Consider the following 21,011-nt stretch of genomic DNA (forward strand, 5'->3'; position numbering starts at 1 on the left):
GGCATTTTTCATCCCTTTGTTTCTTCTTTTTTTTAAGTATATTCTGGAATACAGAGGCTAGGATTTTGCTGCATTTAACATCTCAGTACAATAATAATAATTCCACTGAGCTAAAAATACAACAAAGAGACAGATAAAGATCTTCAGAAACATTTTATTGCTAAGCAGTGCAACAATGGGAGTGCAAGACAAGAAATAGTAGTCTAGCCTGTATTAAATCTTCACACTTAAACCCTCAAGTGTGAGGGTTTAAAGCCTATATCCTGGTATTTTTCACTTGACCCACAGGTGATAAATTGGTTGGATATAGAACTTTACAGCCTTTGACTTCTCATTGTTTTCATGGGCAACAGATAGATGTGGATTGCATGTAGTTCATTTACAAACCCTAAATTCATCCCCCACTATCATATTATATGTGGACTAAAGAAATTTAACGAGCACTTTGGCTATGTTAAAATTAAATGGCACATACTTTTAAGGAATGTAGACAAGAGGACCATGTTGTCATGTCTTTGGGGTATTTGGGACATTTTGGGTTCCTTTCACTTCATTTTCATTGTTTTTAAGGAACAAGGGCCAGAACCATATATGAACCCATAATGCCTCACTCATTATCAACTAAGGCTCGTGTAGATCCAGGCTGAGGTGAAGGATTAACATGCATTACTGCTTCTTACACAGTGCCGCTGTTTGTTCCAGCAAAACATTTTGATCAGTCAAGCGAATAGTCCACAAGCATTCAATTCAATTCAATGGGAAACTACACTTCTCTTGGATCAGACCGTCTTTGTAGCTCTTTACTTGCACACAAGTTGGCTGGTGGTGCCACTGAGGATACCCAACAATTATGCAAAATGTATTCACTGAAAAATTGCATGCAGTATTATTTAAAAATGCATAAAGCCTTTTCAGATTTAACCATATATCAAGTAGGCTATAATGTTTTTTAAGTCTCAGAGCCTATGGATCTTTTGGGACTAAATGCATTTGCGCTATAATTTCTAAAGTAGATGGATATTATTCTGTTTACTTTTGCCACATCATGAGATAAGTATGATAAGCTTATACTGGGCTATATTTAGTTGCACACAGTCATACACACCCTGACTCCTAATAATGACTGGCTCCACATGTTTGACCCCCACCAGCAGGCCATTGTTGGTCATCTCTTATGCACCATGATTGCTGTCTCTACCACTGCCATTCGGTGTCATTGTTTTTAAAAATGTGACTGAAATGTTTCATTCACTGTATATTATGTGGTATTGACTGTGGCAATTTCAGATGTGGCGTCAACTGCGCCTGTGATATGCGCAGTGACGGCGCAGTTAAATGTTCACAAACGGGCAGCTGGATGAGAGACTCCTGGCAGCTCAGTGAGTCTCACACTGAGCAGAGTGGTTAGCTCTGGCTAGCAAGCCGCACAATCCACAAAGGTATTTGGCCGATTTACCCAGTGTGTACAGAATTTTTAATATGTTTATCCTGCAGCGTTGCCCGATTTAGAAGTGAATTAGTCAACAAAGTGGTGTTTTCTGTCAGCGCTTCAACAGGAAAGGACGACGAGAAGACTGGAGTCGGAGCTAACACTGGTTAGCTGGCTAATGTTCGTTAGCGAAGTAGCCTGCCAACGCAATGGTAAGTAGCGTTAGCTTGCTTGTAGCATATCTGGCTAACGTTAACGACAAGTCTCTGGTGGGTGGCTAAGCTAACCGTTGCCGTTTGCTAGCAAGCCACTACGAAGTCAGACTTTCCTAAATGTCTGTCCTCGTATTTTCTGCGTCGCCAGTGTCAGCGCCGTCCCTGACCTTTCTCTGGGCCCCAACTGGGCAAAATGTTGTTTGGGAGCCCTCCACCTGTGACCCTGCCCACGCCGAGATTGTCAGTCCAGTTAAGACACCTTTATCTCATCAGTATAACAGTAACATCGAAATGACACAACTTCCACAGCACTCATAAAACTGGCCCCGTGTCACTGTTAGCCTCAGCTATTTCCATTGACAGTAAGTTATCCAAAGATGAAAGCTGAAGCCGGATGCTTATCGAGGCCGTGTCAAAGAAGTCGCTTTTAAATTTTGTTTCCCATCTTCGGATGTTTTAGATTATTTCTCCAGAAGTGGGGTGTTACCCTCGTCTGGATTGGATTGAGTGAATTTGACTGCCCTACGGTTACCTAATCAGCAATATTCCTGATCATGTCAGGAAAGGCTGGGGCTTTTCCAAACAGCAATGTTGTGTTTATTGCTTGCACGCCCAAACATGCCAGAGGTAATTCACCGGCAGCAGTATGCGATCATACTCCGCTGCTTGCCACATCATGTGACACATGCAGTTTAGAGATTTGAATGACGGTAAGCGATATATGGTAATGTTTGCTTCGCTGTAGCATTGTCACTATGGTCCTGCTTGATGCATCAGAAGTTGTACTCACTAAGAACCATTGACAGCTGAAAATGTTTATGTTGTTTGTAGATATTTCATATAATTAGTAATACATTTTTTACTACAAGCACGCTGGAGGCTGATGAGCTGTATTTGGCTGAGGCCTGTGTTAAAAATACTGCACCCTTCTCATTAGAAAAATATATGACATGACATTATTAACAGAGATGATATAAATTCCCTTTGAAGCCACCTCACATTGGCTTCCAGTTGATTTTAGATAATACAGTATTGTTCTATGGATTACTTTCAAAGCTATCATGTACTGCCCCCACTTTTTTTTTTTTTTTTTTTAAATATATGTATTATTTTATTAACCGTCTTATCTCCCTGTGCAGAAGTGTGGGGTCACATCTGCAAACAAAGCTCCTTTGACTCCTCGAAAACCAAAGACGAAACATGATTTATCAATTGCATTTTTTTCCCTTTAGCTTAGCATTTAAGTGGAAACACACTTATCTTTCAGGACAGAACTCACAACTTATGTTTATTATCTTGCATTTCAGTGACAGCTTGTTACTGTTCTTTTAAGGCTATAGTGGTATTGCTGATTTATTTGATGAGAGTCAGGAGGGATTCTGCATTTTGCTGCTCATTCTTTGAAAAGCAAGCATTATCACTTCCTCTCTTGGATTCAGTTTCTGGTGTTCACCCCCATCCCGTCTCTTTAAAAAGACTATCTTTGGATTGTTAGCCTGTCATTGTGTTATCTGTGTCAACTTTTATGTATTTGTCAGCCTCTGCAGACTGTGAAATGGTCCGAATTTATAGCTTGGTAGCTTGGTAGACTGGGGTGCTGTTGCTGCTCCCTAATAGCTTGAGGTTTTCTATAATCTGATGGTTTGTAACGCTTACCTTTTTTTTTTTGTTCCTTCCCATGCCATTATTGTGGACTTAGTTGGCAGCCTTACCTCAAGTCTAGCTGTACTGATAGAGCAGGCTGGCTCACTAAGGGCTTCTGCCATTGATGGGATACAATCATTTTCTTTTTACATTGTACTCAGTAGCCCTATTCATATGATTTAGCTACTTAATTCACTGGTTCACATGATTTCTCTGTCAAACTGTTATCATGTTAAATATGTTAAATAATAAACTCATTGTTAATAAGTTATAAAGAGCCTGCAGTAATGGAAATTAAAAATCGAAATAGGTCTGTTTGTCAGCTGCACAGATCACTAAAATTTACAGTTTTAATCAATTCTGTTTCCTCCAAGGGCCATGTAGGCTATTTTATTTTTATTACCATAGCATAATCTGGTATCTTTTAACTCCGGAAATTATAACTTGATCTGTTCACAGTCAAGCATCTCAAATCCATGTTGCCATATTGTGTCTCATTGGTTTTCATTGTCATGAACACAATGTCATCAAGTGTTTCCTAGTGAATGATTTATTAATTTCATACATGAGTAATACAGGCTTGTCCTGTATAATAGTCAATGTCAGTTTCCTTGTAGCTCTACTGCAGCTACGAGTCTCAGCTAAATGGGGTTTTGTCAGACTAAATACAACTTAGGCTAAAAATGTTTGCGTTAAATGACATGGATGTCTGTTTATTTCTAACCCTGTCAATTTGTGGATATTATATTTCAGGCCTATTTCTGTGTTGTGATTCATAGCCTTTTCCCCCACAGTCTCACTTGTGCTGTAGTTGTCTGAACTGAGAACCAATTAGACCCCACAGCACAAGGTTGCACTTAATCAAAATGTAAAACTTATATCCTCAAATTAATACTAAATTTCACCAAAAAGTTGAATATTAACATAAGCTGTGCTTTAACCCCAATTGTAATGTAAACCAGGATAATAAATTACTAGCACCAATATTTAACAGTTTTATTTAACCTGTTAGGTTGTGAAGTTATTTCCTCATTGTGGGTTAGGACTTGGTCTCAGTTCCATGTGACTTGGGTACAGTTAGGCTATATTCTTCAGGTAGGTGCTCAATAGTGAGATCTTAGTGTAAAGAATGTTTTGACTCAAAGGATTTTTCTTCAGCTCAGATGTGAGAGAAATCCTGGTGGTGAAGGGACTGATGTGATTACTTTGTGCCTATAGGCCTACAGGTGTGTCCCAGATGATGCAAGGCACCTCTGCCTTTAAAAACCAAGATGAGTGAAGTCCAGGCCACAGTAGAGTTCTCTGTGGAGCTCCACAAGTTCTACAATGTGGACCTGTTCCAGAGAGGGTAAGTATTGTCTCTCTATTGTATTGTCTTGCTTTTATATTTCTTAATTGGCAAACTTTTGGTTAGTCACTAAAGCTTTTGACTGTAAGGATGGGGAATTTTTTCCTGTGTGTTGCACCACCTACACATAGCCTCTCTTGAATGGCTAGGTACACTTAAATACACACACACACTACAGACGAGTTTAACTTGTTTATTTGAAACAGGCCTGCTTTCATTATATACTGTACCTTAAAGGGAGTTAGACCTGTGGTCACCAACTTGATGCCAAAGGTAGGAGGGGACCAACTCTGATTCAGACTGTCCCAGCTAAACTGGGAGAGTTGGCAACCTTTATTTAGACCTCCAGCTGGATAGAAAAAAACATGCCATTTGTATAGACTCCAGAGAAAGGGCTATACAAAGCTTGGCTAGAGTAGGTGTCTGGTGGTTAAGTTGGAAAAACAGGCTACACCAGGGAACCAGAGTTTACTGATTTAGTACACCTGACGACCATTGTCTGGAAAGGCTTGTGGTCACATTGTGGAATTCAAGCTACAGACAATCTTATAATTCTCAATCTCAGAAGAATCAAATTATAGAAATGAATAAACATTTGACAAGAACAAATTCTGTGCAGTCTGATATCACATACATGGAAAGAGAGGGGGGTGAAACAACAAAGGAGAAGGGGAACATAGACACTAAATATCAGCACCGTCGCTGTAATTCACACTGTCTATGTCTTCCTACTGAGGCTGTAATAACTTTTGTGCTCTGACAGTGAATGGAATAGCTATAATTTGTGAGAAACAACTGCATTACCAGTGAAATCCACTTGTCATAAACTATTAATGCTTGTCTTTCTCCTTTTTTCTGGGACTCCACATTCCTAGCCAATGATATGACTCGCAGTTCACTAAGATATAAACTGCATGTTGTCCCATAGTGATACAGTAACACTGCCACATAGGGCTAAATGGCCCCATCTAACAGGTGTGATCCCCCTTTTCTATTTTGGTAGTTTTACTTTACTTATATTGGGAACATGCAACACACTGTGGCAGGAAACAAACGCAGGACGTTGCTAACTGGGAGTGTGTTGCACAACAATGTGTCCAACCAATGTATTCATCATGTTGGAAGGAAAAGCCAGGAGGAAATATGACTCACATTGTTTAAACAGCACAGCACTAACGGCAGTGACCTATAACATCTGGAAATTCTCTTTGTAGCAGAAGGGTAGTGATACTTCACTGTGGTCAGATAAAGTGCCTGCTCCGTGCTCTTGGCTCATCAGTGCTTTAAGAGCTCAGGTTTACTACATGAGTGAGTGTAAAAGAAAGTGCTCATTATTCATTTATGAAAGGTACAGGGTCATTTTACAAGTACAGGTGCTTTTAGCTAACCTGCGCTTTTGCTTCTTACACTGCAAGCTTCAAGTGATGCTCTAAACAAAGTCAATGGGGTTAGTCATTCTTGCCAGTATTCACTCTAAGAAAAATTCTGTATTTGCAGGTTCTACCAGATTCGTGCCAGTTTGAAAGTGCCACCTCGGGTCCCACACAAAGTAGAGGCCAGTCTTCTTCACCCAGCAGGTGAATTCATGTTTGGAGGCTTGCCTTTATCTAGGACCAATACACTCTAATCTATTTTTGTGCCCATTAGGTCGCTGTTTTTCCCTCTGATCTGGTGTATTGTTATACATTCTTTAAAATATATTTCATGGAGAGAAAAATTTGGTCCAGAGCTTTCCTTCAGTAGTATAAGAATGCAGGACCACCGGGTGGGAAATAAACACCAGCCAAATGCTGGTAAATAATGCCTGTGGCTGGGAGGCTTTGCTGCTCTTTCAGCTACATTGACAGGTAAACAATCATCCTTTTGGCATTTACCAGCCACTTTGGCCCACTGGAATTGATGCAGTTTTAGTTGCCAAAAGCAAAGCTTGGCTAGTGTAAATACGCTATTTCGCTGCTGCTAGTCTTAGACAATCGCTTAAATGTATCATGTTTTTTTTTTTTTTTTCTACTTTATTCACTGGTATTTTTGTTTCATGCTACACTAAGAAATTGTGTTTTCAATATAAAAATTCCGGTAAGTGTTGCTTTTGTCACATTCTGCAGGTTTCACACCAGACCCAAACAATTCTGTTGTGAAACCAAACATATTGTGCACTATAAGCACTATTACAATAGTGTACTATTAGCACTACTGTTGCAATGAACACAGTTATGATTAGTGCAGATTTGGTGTACTCACTGGTTTTGTTGGCAGGAAGGGCATGGCTTATCTCACAAACCACTCCTTGTTCTTAGTGTTTCTCCAAGGCCTGGTGCATACGGCTCATCCCCTTCCTTAGAGAACTGCGCTGCTCTCTCCACACAAAGCACTCCTTTCTGTCTCACACAATAACTGCTAGTCACAATAGGATCGAGAGAAAATGACAAAATGCAGATGTCAGTGCATAAATGTTTCCATTTTCCAAAAAATTACACTTTTACGGTAGTGTTGCTCAATGAAGATGATATGAAACAGAATACAGCCTCATCTTTGATCCATACCTAGTGAGGTATATCTTGACACTTCCTGGCACTGAAGTTAGTCATCCATAGACTTTGCATTGGGTCCTGTCAGTTGTGTCAGACCTAATTTGTCTACAAGTGGAAATTGCATGTGAAAAAACACTTCTAGATATCCTTCTATCTTGTTCATTAAAGTATCAGCCATGTGTAAAATCTGGCACATGACATACTAGCCTGCCCTGGCCGTAGTCCCTGGCCACGCTTCCAGACAATCAGTTGCTAAAGGCTTAATTAGAGGCTCCTAGAGCAGGTTGGTTCTTCATCACTCAGTGGATTTGTTTCACCTAACAAAGTAAAGCACATGGCTTTCTTTTTAGGCTCAGATCTGGCCTTCCCTGCCTGTGTCCAAGATGATGTCATCTGCAGCAAAACTTTCCAAATCTTGTACAAGAATGAGGAGGTTGTGGTCAATGACGTCCTTCTTTTCAAAGTGATGATGCTGTTGGATGAAAAGAGGGTAAGTCTTGTTTTAAGGAAAGGAAGTATTGTTTTTACAAATGAGCTCTGGTTTTACTGAATGTTTCTGCTGTTTTCATCCCCAGGTGGAAGAGTCCCTTAATGACATGGATTTCCAGCTCTTTTTGGATCTATACTTCACAGATGGTGACTACACGTAGGTGTTGCAGGGAAATGCTGACTATCTTAACTATGTGCAATTGTGAACTATTTGTGAACTGAGACTTGCAGCCTCTATGCAAATGCAGTAGTGATAAAATTATATCTGTGCTCTCTGCCCTTATTTAATTTCCATAGGCCAGATGATCCAAGCTCTCTCCAGAATATCAGTGGCCGCACTCTTCGAATGCACTTTAGCCTCCAACGAGGCATCCACCAACACATCAATGTCATGTTTGACTACTTCCACCTGTCTGTCATCTCCGTAGCCATCCATGCCTCCCTGGTGGCACTGCATCAGCCCCTCATCAGGTCAGATTACAGGGAAAGCACACGGCAGAACCATTGAACTTCAACTTGAAGTTCACACACAATTCTGAATCCTCAATGTATCTGAAGTATATACAATTCTCTAATATAAAGAGGAATATGTAACTCAGACATCTAATAAAAGGCTGTACTATGCAGCAGCTGTTTTGAGGTTTGCAAAACCATAAATATTCTTAGTTTGTTACTCACTAATTTGACAGCACAAAAGACCGTGTTGGTAACAAGGAACTAGCAACAACAGCTTCAGCAAATTGAAAATTGTTAGAACACGAGAGCTTGTAGACCTGCAGTATGTCAATAGCCTACAGTATGAAACAAATATTAGTTTTCCTCTGAGGCCTCATACCTATGAATGACCACTGTCACAAAAAAGCCTTCCCTGCCTCTCAGGCTGTACTTGCATACATGCAAAGTTTAATGCTCACATGCATCAAGAATATTAACAGATCTGTGTCTTTTTTCTGAAAGAATAATTCCTTCATGTATTTTTATTACATTGTAGTTTCTCATGTACTATATGAACTCTCTTTATCTGTTTAGTTTTCCTCGGCCAGTGAAGACCACATGGCTCAATCGCAATGCTCCAGCACAGAGCAAAGACTCGGTTATCCCACCCCTGGAGAATGTGGTATTCGGCAGCAGTTATGTCAAGCAGGTGTCCCCAGATGTAAGCTAATCTCATCTTATATAGTACAGTGTCTTTTGCAATCCTTTTTTTTTCTACAGATAGTTGCTACTATGAGCACAGGATGCTTAGAAAGGTGGCACCATTTTTATCATTTTACAACTTCGTCACCACAAGTGGCTAACATAAAGCACTGTATAAAAAAGGAAATTACCATCATAAACTTAACAACGGCCAAGACAAGCATTGGGGGGGTTTATGTTGTTAAAACAAGGAGAGATGAAGCTGAAAGGGTAATAACAGCCTGGTATGTATTGCTTGAACAGAACTGCTAATAATACAGACTTTGATTTATGTGGGCATGGTTCTGGGCTTTGATGTAACTCCTCTACGTTTCTGGAAGAATGGCATGCTACATTCTGCATTTGAAGCATGGGGACATGTTAGGCTGTTGACAGATAGGGCAGAAGAAGAGGAAACTACTAGACCACTATCACATTTGGCCAAGAGTAATTGGCCCAGGCTGATATAGAAAGGTAGCCAGCTAGAGCTGCCCCTGAGATGAGGGAGCCTGAATGTACCAGAGCCATTCAAGCAGAACAGAGTCAATGCCCCTCATCACTCCTCGATGCAACACTAATGGGCAGCTCGGGAATAACGACCCATCGACCACTTTTCATTTCACAACAAGGACCTGCACCGAAGCCGCTATAAAGCATCGCTGTGTAGGGACTGCACACAGAATAAATTGCTGAGAATAACTGGCAGGTTAATCTAATGTGATTTACAAGGTTGTAATTGCCCCCACCGCACTAGAGTAATATGAGGCACAGGGTGTGCAGTGGCATCATTTTTTAAACTTTAAAACTTTAAACTATTTTTCTTTGCAGCTGTATGTTGTCATGAGTGTTTTTGTACTGTGTAGCATTAACTGAAATAAATTAAAATAGAAAATAATATCAGGATGATTCTCCTGTCAGTGACACGTTTGTCTGCTCAATAGTAGTTTCATCAGCAAAAGTCATGACATGTTTATCAGCAATCTTTCTTTTTTTTTTTTTTTTACCTGTAGATAATAGACATGAGCTATGAAGGCACTCTTTCTCATTGTCATATTCAGTTTGCGAGCACAAATAATTTGTGGCTCACCTTGCAGAACGGGTTGCAAATGCTTTATCAATACAAAGCATTAAGAATATGAACATTTAAATTTGTAGATGGCTGTGTCCACGTGAATAGTCACATGCTCATCAATGGATCTAATGTATTTCCTTATCTGTGACCCTCATGATGCCTCAGGGCAGGACATTCCTGGTGTCTGACCACTGTCTACAGCATGCCTTTAGTCTGCACCATAACCTTTGCGCCAGTCTGCTGCTAGCCTACCGGGGACTCTTTGACTACTTCACCTCTGTTACCAAGGATCTGCCATCCTCCCATCGTATGGAGCTAGGTATGCTGCACTATGGCTCCACACTAATCTGAAGCAGGGGTTTATGACCGCTTATATCCACACTACCCAGCCTCTGTTAAGGCATTTCATTCATGCTGGTGGATCTTTTGATTTCAGTGCATGGTTCAACTCTGATAAACAACAGTTTAGTTTTTAATCACAAAAGAATGGCTGAGAGATGCATTAGGCCTCTGCACACTGTCTTCACTCATTCTCTTGGAAGCAATCAAAAGCATCAGGTACTCTCAAAGTTATGCATTTAGTAGTCTTGTGATTCATTTTTGTTGTGGATGTATTTTTATTGTTTTGATTGTTAAATGTTAATTTATCATTTTCAGTGTTTGTGTTTGTGCAGTTCCAAGTTTACTCTGCTCCCACATCATTTCACCTGATCCCTTTCCATAAATAAATCCTAACCCCTGAAACTGCATCTCATATCCAGCAGTCCTCCATATCAGTTCAGGGACTTAATTGTGGTTGACTCTTGATAATTATTAAAATCATACTTACATTCAATACATACCTATCTTAACCAGTAGACTAAAGACAAAACCTCAACAGCTTCTAAACACACAGCTCACCCTTCTGACTGACTTGGTGGCTCACTAAACCTAATCCACAAAAGTGGACATATATTAATCCATCCCAGAGAGAACAGAGTAATAGGAAGGTTAAATATGCCTATATGTGCAATCCTACTAGCCAAGCCCAGCATGCAAGTCCTTTATGAGAGAGTACTCAGAAGACCCTATCCCCGAAGTCAAAGGCACGTCTACATAGGTATGTCCCGACCCTTACCTCAAATCAGCCTGCCTCTTTCCTTTTTTTTCCCCTCTACTCCTCTTCTTTAGTTTTCCTTCTTGTAGATACACTTTGTTGACTCTATGCCCAACTTTTCAGAGGCAATTTACACTTTAGTTACTGTCATTCTCATCTTTCTTTCCATCTTGATACATAGGAATTCTTTTGAGACTCTCATGAAAGTGATACTGAAGCAAATGTAGGCCTGCATCTGCTGTTTGGGGTCTTGTACCCTGTCACATAAAGGAGATTGACAAATTGTCTGTGATGCCATTGACACAAATTATGTCTGACACCATTGTTTTCTACAGCCTGTCTTACAGGTTCTTCTGAAAACCCGCTGTATGATCACTGAATAAATAATGAAGGTAGAACTTTCTAACGCTGTTCTTCTCCCTCCTCAGAGCAACTCGACTTGGAGGCCCGTCTGGCTGAGCTTTGTGAACAAGTCAAGGTAAGATCTTACGAGTGATGGTCTTTTCTGATTTGAGTAATTGTCTCTTAAGTAGCAATGAACAGAGCATTTGAAATGTTCATATCTTGCCACCATGGTACAGGGTATCCAAAACATGGTATTGTCATGGGGGTATCTGTGTATGTGTGTTTGTGTGTAGATATGTTCTTGTCTACATACTAATTCAATGACACTGGTATTGTTTGGTGTTTATTCAGTTCAATTCAACTTTTATTTCAGGCTCTTCTTAAAGAGTTCTATAGCTGATAATATCTAAAGATCATAAAATACATTGTTTCTAGTTATCCAGTAACAGAGCAAGGATCGGGGTAGATTTTGATTAGCCTATATTTATTTTGTTTTGCCGACTGCATATAGAGTTTCTTGTTCCTGTTAATAAAAAGCAGCTCATTTTCTGGCAGTAATGTAGGAAAGAGACTTGGAAAAAAATATAATGACCTACTTACAATTATGCAACATTTCACTGTTTTAAGGCCCCTGCAGAAATGTCAGAGGGGTAAGAGCACCCTGTTTATTCTGTGGCTGAAAAGATTTATGAGTAAACAATTGGCATTCAGTGCAGCTCTTTCTCTGCTGAGTAAGAAAAACTTGCTCAGCAAATAAATCAGATACAGTTAATTTCCCCCATTTGGTTTCATATTGATCTTAAAAAAAAAAAAAAAAAAACTACTACGCAAAAATTCTTTATCAGACCCCTAGTTGTGAGAAATATTAAACTTTATTTGCTATATTGGCAGATCCACAATCAAGAAACGCCTGAAGAATGCCTGGTTTATCTAGGCAGTGAATGCATCAAACTGTATCTCCACTGTTGCTTATGGCTGTAGAATATCACTGGAGCCCTCTGGTGGCTGACTTGGCTTTTTATCCCCGTAGCAAAAAGCAGAGACCCCTGATGAATTGGCAGAGCTTGTGAACATGAACCTGGCTCAACTCTGCTCTCTGCTGATGGCCCTCTGGGGGCAATTCCTCGAGGTGGTGTCTTTACAGGAGAATGTTGCCGCCCTGCTGGCCATGGAGCACCATACACTAAGAGTGAATCCCCACTTCTATACTCATCTGCAAACTTGAATATCTGACTTACTATCTCTGAATGGCAATTTCCTAATTTGGTCTGAATATTAAATCATAGCTTGTCTCAAGTGTGAGCAGAAATAAAATCTCTGAATGTCTGAATTTGTCTTTGCAATATGCTCTTTTTGCAGGTAAGGCGGTTTGCTGAGGCTTTCTTTTGTCTTGAGCACCCAAGACAAACTGCGTTGGCGTATCAAGAGCTACAGTGGGTTCCAGGGGCATATTCCTCTTGATGATTATGAATCATTATCTTAGCCTGTGCTGGAACATGTACTTGTCTTAAGTACTGTAACCTAAATGTAGAAAGCCCTGATTCTCTTTTCTTTCCTCCCCCTATCAGTGCTCACAGCCACCAGCAGATGACTAATGCCATCAAAAGCTCCAGCTACTTTCTATCTTTGCCTCCACTTCCAGTGGAATGTGCAGATCTCGATGGCGATGTCAGCTCCCTGCCAATCATCTTTGAGGATAGGTACTTGGATTCCATCACTGAAGGTCAGTAGCACAATAAGAGCAACACAGCCTTAGTGTGCTTAAAACATTTTGCTTACTTACTAATCGTTAGACGAAAAAATACTTTGTATAACTTTAACTTTCTTTTCCTCCTGGTTGGACTCTTAGATCGTGATGGTCCCTGGCTGGGCATGCACAATACAAGGGCTGGCTCAATGTCCAGTAAGATGGACAAGCCCAACTCAAAGGACTTCACAGCAGCTGCCAGTTTCCCCAGCCCTGTACCAGAATCTCGGTATGCAGCTGTGGACACCACCTGGCCAGACAGCTGCGATCCACCACCAAAGTCAAAAGGCAAGTCAGTCAAGTTGAAGAAAAACTCCAAGACTGAGAACTCCAAGAAGCTAATAAGACAGGGGTCTAAGGACTCTGTAGTTCTGGTGGGCTATAAGAACCTCAAGGCTCCTTTTGGCGACCCTAGTACCAAGTACAAGGAAGGGGAGGCACCCCTGAATCAAGAAGAGGAGCGGGACACCTTGCTGGGTGACTCAAGCAGTTATTTAAGGACTAATACCAGTTCTGTTCAGGACTCTAGTGCCACAACCACACATGCTGGAAACAGTGTTGTTGATTATCTTACAGATGAAAACACAACTACCGCTGCTTGTCAAAAAGGTTACTTCAAAAATCTTACGAACTTGGATCCACAGAGTAAGTCTCAGGCAGGTACTGGGGCTGTAGGGACATATAATCAAACAGTGCACAAAGATGAGCAACTTGACCACTGTAGCCAAAAGCTGCCACAGCCTGTTGGGCTTAGGCAAATTGAGGTGAAACCAAGTAACAAGGACCCATTCCAGGGAGACAAAGTGACAGTTCTTCTACCCTGTCGGACTGATAGAACTATGAGTAGAGATATTCCAGAGATCACCCAGACAGACCTCTGTGACTCTAAAATGTCAGTGGATTCTGTGTTTGATAGGTGTAATAAAGAGGCAGCAGCACAGCGTAGCCGGCCTGGTCTGGTCCCAATGCAGGTAAAAGGTGATTGTATCAGACTCCCAGATGCGGGGGTCCCCAGTGCCTCTTCTCGCCTCTCAGACTCGGGTATTGAGAGTGAGCCTAGCTCCTTCGCTGCCCAACTGGCTCCTGGATCCCAGGGTTTTGCAGGACTAGGTGTAGCTGAATTAGATGGTGGCCCCCCACAGCCTGAGAGGCCCCTCCTGAGCCCTGCACTACGCCCTGTTCAGCCTAGCTCTGTGCAAAAGGCTAGTGGGACCACAGAAGGACTTAACCCAGAAAGTACCAGTGCCGTTAGTGGAGTCCAGTCCTCTCTCACCTCCATCAACTCCCTGCCCTCAGATGAAGAGGGAGATGGTTCTTCTAGGGGCTCTAGTGGAGCTGAAATCCGAGGCAGAAAGTCCAGTGTTTTGGTGCAGGAGCAGAGCGTAGTCTTCTCTGGAGATTTCACTAACAGACCTGCCATTGACTCTACAGCACGCTGCCCCCTGCCTCCCCAATCACACCACTCTGTGGCCTGCAACCCTGACACGACTACAGTTGATTCACAATCTGCAAAGCCTGTGCCTGAGTTGGAAGTAGATCCCAAATCGATAGGTATTTCTGAACTTGGGCTAGAGGGAGCAGTGGGCACTGGGACCATGAAAGAATCCCGTAGTGAGTCCCAAACTGCCTGCCCCTCCAGTAATTCTGCCACCAGTAGCACTGACCTTGTGAAGCGTGGGATGGTGGAGAACTACTTTGGTTCACGCTCTAGCACAGATGTGTCTGAGATCAGCCCTGTGGAAACATCTGCTATCACTCTGGGAATCCAGACAGGACCACAGGGTGAGGAAGATGAGGACGAGGATGAGACTGAGCATGAGATGATCGAGAATGGTTACTACGAGGAAGGAGATGGCTATGCTTTTGTGAATGGTGTTGCTGATGAAGACAGAATTGGGGTTGAGGATGCAGGTGCTCAAGAGGCTAGTGTTTTATTTGAACAGCTTGGCCTGGGTTACCTCCATGACACAAAGGATTTACCAAGAGCCCCCATCTGCTCCACTCTACCCTCCAGCAGTGGTGGCCATAGCCAGGGAAGGCATCCCTGTCCCTCCACCTCCCTTTCCTCTTGCCTCCGCTGGTATGAGAGTGCACCCACACCACAGATGAAAGCGTGAGTCATGTTACCATCTCCTCACACATCTTGCACAATTTTCTTCACTTCCTACTTTGTTTTTTTTTTTCTTTAGCCCCTGTTTGAAGGCACATGTCCTAGCTTGCTACAAATACTTGTTGGCTTAACTACATGACAGGTTATCAAACATCAACTGTCCAGTCATGTTTTGATAACTGTGCTTTGTCATTCAGGTTCATCAAGGCCAAGGAAGAAATGAAGCAGCTAAGGTTACCTGGTTTCCTATACAGCGAGGTACCTGAGCTGGCATCCACTGTGCCCTACTTCAGCTTGGAGGAGGATGAAAGCTGTGATGAAGGCATCCACCTCATAGTCTGTGTCCATGGCCTGGATGGTAGGAGACTTCCTCTTTTTTTTTTTTTTTTTTTTTTTTTGGAGATTCTGTTAGTCTTTGCTGTAAGTCAGAGGAACATGTTCCTACCTTTAAATGCCTCCCTAATAACCACAGGTAACAGTGCAGACCTGAGACTGGTGAAGACTTACCTAGAGCTAGGACTGCCAGGAGCTCGTATAGACTTCCTTATGTCTGAGAGGAACCAGGTAATGAAATTATAACACACACTCCCTCTGCATTATTTCACTATTGTATATCTGATGCAAATAAACTGACTAATGGAACAATCTGTGTTCCACAGAATGACACTTTTGCTGATTTTGAGTCAATGACAGATCGACTGCTAGATGAAATAGTCCAGTACATCCAGATATACAACCTCACAGTGTCAAAGATAAGGTGAGATCAATTTGCGATATTAGAGCTTATAATCGAAAAATTGCAACAAAAGTTGTAACTTTAAAGTTAGGATAGTGACTCAGCAAGCCATGATTACCAGTGGCATCTTGGAAATGCTAGTATTTACATCAAAGAATGTTTACTCATGAATGCTGTTTTCTTCTCTGTAGGATTTTTTTTTGTGACAAAGTTGTTTATGTAAACGTGGACAAATGTGTAATTATTTTTGCTTAATATGTCCCAAGTCACATCTTGTAATTGTAACAACCGGTTCCATTTTTTTTATTGTTGGGATGAAATAATCTCTTGTTAAAATTCAAATTCTATAGTCCTGCACATTAATTATGAATGCCACTTGCATATTTGTATTGGTCAGCGTCTTGACAATCTGTAAGGATTTTTCCTCATTTCTCTTCAATTGTAGCTTTGTGGGTCATTCCTTGGGGAACCTAATAGTTCGCTCAGTGCTAACCAGGCCAAGGTTTAAATGCTACCTAAGCAGACTGCACACCTTCCTTTCACTCTCTGGACCTCACCTGGGCACGCTGTACAACAGCTCTGCTCTGGTCAACACTGGTACGTATTAAACAAAATTGTCCTTATAATATTAATATTTTTTGTAGCACTTTTCAAAAAAAAAAAAAAAAGATTGTCAGTCAGTTTAATAGGGGCTGGGATGGTTGTATTGCCTCCTCTACTCTATCACAGTGCTGGAGCCTATTAAATAATTGTCTTGTGTTCCAAGGCCTTTGGTTCATGCAGAAGTGGAAGAAGTCAGGGTCGCTCCTTCAGCTGACTTGCCGTGATCACTCAGATCCTCGCCAAACTTTCCTCTACAAGCTGAGCAAGAAATCTGGTAGGGTTTGCCGTTTTTGACCAAAGGTGATTTATGCCTTATATGTGCTGTATGGGATTGTATTGATAACCTTTCTGTGCATCTGTTTTTTTAAGGTTTGCAATTTTTCAAGAATGTGGTGCTGGTTGGTTCACTTCAGGACCGTTATGTCCCCTATCACTCTGCTCGTATAGAGATGTGCAAAACAGCATTAAAGGACAAACAGACAGGTGAGTTGAGACAGGATTAAATTTGTATGAATTAAGGCTGAAACAAGTGCTTTATGTACCTGAGTACCTTGATTACAAAAAAAAATCTAATCCTCCTCTACAGTAGCCAGTTGCTGTATCTTTTGTATTTGTTATTTTTATGTACATCTGTTGTGCCTGCTGGGCAAACTGGTGTAACAACTTCCTGGCACAAGACACAGGCATGACTCGGATAACTGCAGGGGCTGCTCTAGTTTCATACTCAGACCCTTGATAATCTGTTGTTGTTGTTTTCTTTGTTGTTGCTAGAGCTTCTGGTCCTTAGGGTTGCCGAGACTGTAAACTAGAGATGAGTGAGGAAGTACAACAGAGATAAGCCAGGTTTAGTAGCGTTTGAAAGTAAAATTGAAACCAAAAGTAGAAACCCACATAGAAAATATGTTTGCTTCGGTTAGTTATGCAGTGTATACATGTTCCTCCCGATCCCAGTTCCACTACTCTGTCTCACTTCCTCTGTACACACAGAGACTCTGAAACTTATTTTGTAAGTTTGTATGTGCAGGTTCAAATAGCAGCCTTGAATACTTTCATAATGCTTAATTGAAAATGAGGTGTGTCAAAAAACTGGACAACTGGTGTAAAAGCCTTTCACTCTACCTATTGTAGTGTACCTATTATTACTGTGCAAGAATCTGTTGTTTTTTTATATACATTTTTAATGTAATTTAAATTAATAGTGCACTTTTTGCACAGCAAATGGTACTATTTCAATAAGAGAGGAAAATGTACTGAATGATTAGTTATGTGGGCCATATTCCAAGCTACCAAGTATATTTTCAATAAGACAAATCACTGTTTTACACTTTTTTTTTTGCAAAATTAATACATTATTTTTAATTAATTAATTAATTATTGAGTGCAATGAAAAATGTGTGTAATAACTAATTGTCCAAACTCATCACAGTTTAAGTTCACATTCTATACTTAAATACAAACTTAAAAGTGGCACTGGCAGTTCATGAGCTACACTAGTGGGGAAAATCTTAAGTTGGAGAAGGATTTTTAAGCTTTAAGACAAATTAGATTTGGTTCGTTCACAAAATGGCTATTACTTAGTGTCCTTAATATGCTCAGTGTGTAAACTCAACTCCATGTCAAATTGAGACACTGAAGAACACAGAATAATTGTCCTCAAACTTTCCTCTGTTTCTCCCCTGTCTCTTATCAGGTCCTGTGTACGCTGAAATGATTGAGAACCTGCTGCTGCCCGTACTTCAGAACAAAGACTGTAATCTAGTGCGCTATGATGTCATTCATGCCCTTCCCAACACAGCCAACTCCCTTATTGGCCGGGCCGCCCACATCGCCGTCCTCGATTCTGAGATCTTCCTGGAGAAGTTCTTCCTAGTTGCAGGCCTCAAGTTCTTTCAGTAGGAATGTGGCAGCATCCACCCCATGGCTGTATGAGAGGAATGTGGAGATATTACCTCACTGCATCTAAAATCTAATTCTTATTATTGTATCTGGACTATCACTTGGTTTTTAAATGCATATACTTCCTTGGGGAAGACATAAGAACAAAATCAGTTCTTATGTTTCATGTTGCAGTTTCCATTTTATTGGAATGTTAGTGGATATGGAGTCCGCCATTTTTATTTTTCTACTGCCATTTTTTTTAAAGATTATTTCCGTTGATTTTATGTGCTGGGAAACCCTTTCCCCCGTAATATGCTATATTCTCAGTGTTATTTATGTCTTTTTTCCCCTCCATCAAGACATTCATTATATTTGGATGCTGAACTGGAAATGTAGCTGCTAAAAATGAAATGGTTGTTTTGGTGAGCTGGCCTAAGTCAAGTCTGCACATTTTGTCCTCACCATTGCAAATGTTTTTCCACCAATTTTAAAGACACACTCTGCATTAATTTGCACCACAACTACATTTTACAAGCTTTTGTACTGAGAATGGTCATTTGTACAAGTTACTTTTTTATCAACAATTTCCATCATTTTTAAAGGCAAAGACTGCAGTTGAAATAGGACTGTTGTTCAGACTTTGCAGCCGCGGCTTTGGTCTTAATGCATACTGTTCCTTGCCATGGCAGCAATCTGCACAACACTGACCCAACCTGGTGTTGGGAGAGTAAAGCTTTGCCTAAAACATGGTAACATTTTATTACAGGGGTTTTGAGCAATGAACACGATCGAGCAAAAGCACACGTTGGTTATATGAATTTCTTTTAATTGAAAGTATTTCTTTAGTATCATTTGGGGATTATTTATGTGTTCAAACTGGAAAGTATTGCTTTTAATTAAAAAAAAGTTTCTTGGTCAATGGTTTATATATCATCACACTCTACCATTAAATATGCATATTATTAAGTGGCTTATGTGATTTTTTTTTTTTTTTTTTTTTTCCATTTTCAGACTTAAAGGGGGATATGTAATTCCTGTTGTTGAGGAAAGTCCAGTCCAGTTTAATCAGTTGTTTAATCATTTGTAATCATCAATGTAAGTCATGTCTGTTGCTTCTCAACATAATTTGAAGCTTGTTTTTTATGTTAATTGAAAAATAGGTTTTATCAGAAGTGTTATTTAAAATAAAATTACCAGTTTTGACAGACCAGTGAATTTCTGATACACAAGATTGAATTTTCATTTCAAGTTTGCAAAGAGAACTTGCAAAATGTTTTTTTTTTTTTCATGCTTTTGATGAGTTCACCTTAATTTAAGCCAAGTGTTCTTTATTTTCTTTATTTTACAAACAATTTTAAGATTTGATTTGGCCCTTTTGAAATTAATAAATGGCTTGGCCCAGTATAAGTATTGGCCACCTCCACATTACATCCACAGGAGCTTTTACGACATCCCATTCTAAATGAATAGGCATTAATATGGAGTAGGTCCTCCGTTTGCAGCTATAACAGCTTCCACTCTTCTGGGAATGCTTTCTACAGCATGTTGGAGTGTGTCTGGGGGAATTTTTGCCTATTCATCCAGAAGAGCATTTGTGAGGTCAGATGCTGATGTTAGATGAGAGGATCTGGCTCACAGTCTCTGTTCTAGTTCATCCCAAAAGTGTTGGATGGGGTTGAGGTCAGGGCTCAGTGTGGGTCAGTCAAGTTCTTCCACACAAAACTCACCCAACCATGCCTTAATGGACCTTGCTTTGTGCACTGAGGCACAGTCATGCTGGAACAGAAAAGGGCCTTCCCCAAACTGTTCCCACAAAATTGGAAGCAGAGAATTGTCCATAATGTCTTGGTGAGCTGAAGCATTAAGATTTCCCCTCACTGGAACTAAGGGGCCGAGGCCGACCCCAGACAAACAAGCCCAGAGCATTATCACCAAACTATACAGCTGGCATTCACCAAACCCAGATTCGTCCATCAGACTGCCAGATAGAGAGGCGTGATTTGTCACTCCACAGAATGCGTTTCCACCGCTCCTGAGTCCAGTGGTGGTGTGCTTTACACCACTCCATCTGACACTTGGCATTGTGCCTGGTGATGTAAAGCTTGCCTGCTCGGCCACACAAACCTATGCCACGAAGCTCCTGGCACACATTTTTTGTACTGATGTTAATGCCAGAGGAGATTTGGAGCTCAGCAGTTATTGAGTCAGCAGAGCGTTGGCCACTTTTACGCACTATGTACCCCAGCACTCGGCGACCCCGCTCTGTAACTTTACATGGTCTGCCACTTGGTGGCTGAGTTGCCGTGGTTCCTAAACACTTCCACTTTACAATAATGCCACTTACAGCTGATGGTGGAATATCCAGGAAGGAAGAAATTTCACAAACTGACTTGCTGCAAAGGTGGCACACCTATTACATTACAGCACCACACTGGAATTCAGTGAGCTCTTTAGAATGAGCCATTCTTTCACAAATGTTTGTAAAGGCAGACTGCAGGACTAGCTGCTGGATTTTATACACCTGGAGCAATGAGACTGAATGAAACACCTGAATTCAGTGATTAAGAGGTGTGTGCCAATACTTTGGTCCAT

The 21,011-nt window shown here is 40.9% G+C and overlaps 1 protein-coding gene across 3 annotated transcripts; it reads left to right on the plus strand.

Moving 5' to 3' along the window:
* The first annotated feature begins 1,352 nt into the window (after window positions 1–1,352).
* Window positions 1,353–19,604, plus strand: fam135a (family with sequence similarity 135 member A). 3 transcript variants are annotated; one of them, XM_030070301.1, is made up of 22 exons: window positions 1,353–1,439; window positions 1,546–1,641; window positions 4,507–4,636; window positions 6,134–6,213; window positions 7,518–7,657; window positions 7,743–7,813; window positions 7,954–8,127; window positions 8,686–8,812; window positions 10,070–10,223; window positions 10,926–11,003; window positions 11,429–11,478; window positions 12,376–12,534; window positions 12,705–12,778; window positions 12,914–13,068; window positions 13,195–15,205; window positions 15,400–15,560; window positions 15,675–15,766; window positions 15,862–15,959; window positions 16,384–16,535; window positions 16,705–16,815; window positions 16,911–17,024; window positions 18,232–18,437. In XM_030070301.1, the coding sequence occupies exons 3-22, from the start codon at window positions 4,560–4,562 to the stop codon at window positions 18,435–18,437; spliced, it is 4,284 nt and encodes a 1,427-aa protein (XP_029926161.1). In that variant the 5' UTR covers window positions 1,353–1,439; window positions 1,546–1,641; window positions 4,507–4,559. The 3 variants fall into 3 exon arrangements, with proteins under 3 accessions (XP_029926161.1, XP_029926163.1, XP_029926164.1); XM_030070303.1 differs by having other exon boundaries at window positions 1,365–1,641; window positions 18,232–19,604; XM_030070304.1 differs by lacking the exon at window positions 10,926–11,003 and having other exon boundaries at window positions 1,365–1,641; window positions 18,232–19,604.
* Window positions 19,605–21,011: the final 1,407 nt, after the last annotated feature.

Source organism: Myripristis murdjan, chromosome 15 (genome assembly GCF_902150065.1).
Source record: "Myripristis murdjan chromosome 15, fMyrMur1.1, whole genome shotgun sequence".
Lineage (NCBI taxonomy): Eukaryota > Metazoa > Chordata > Actinopteri > Holocentriformes > Holocentridae > Myripristis > Myripristis murdjan.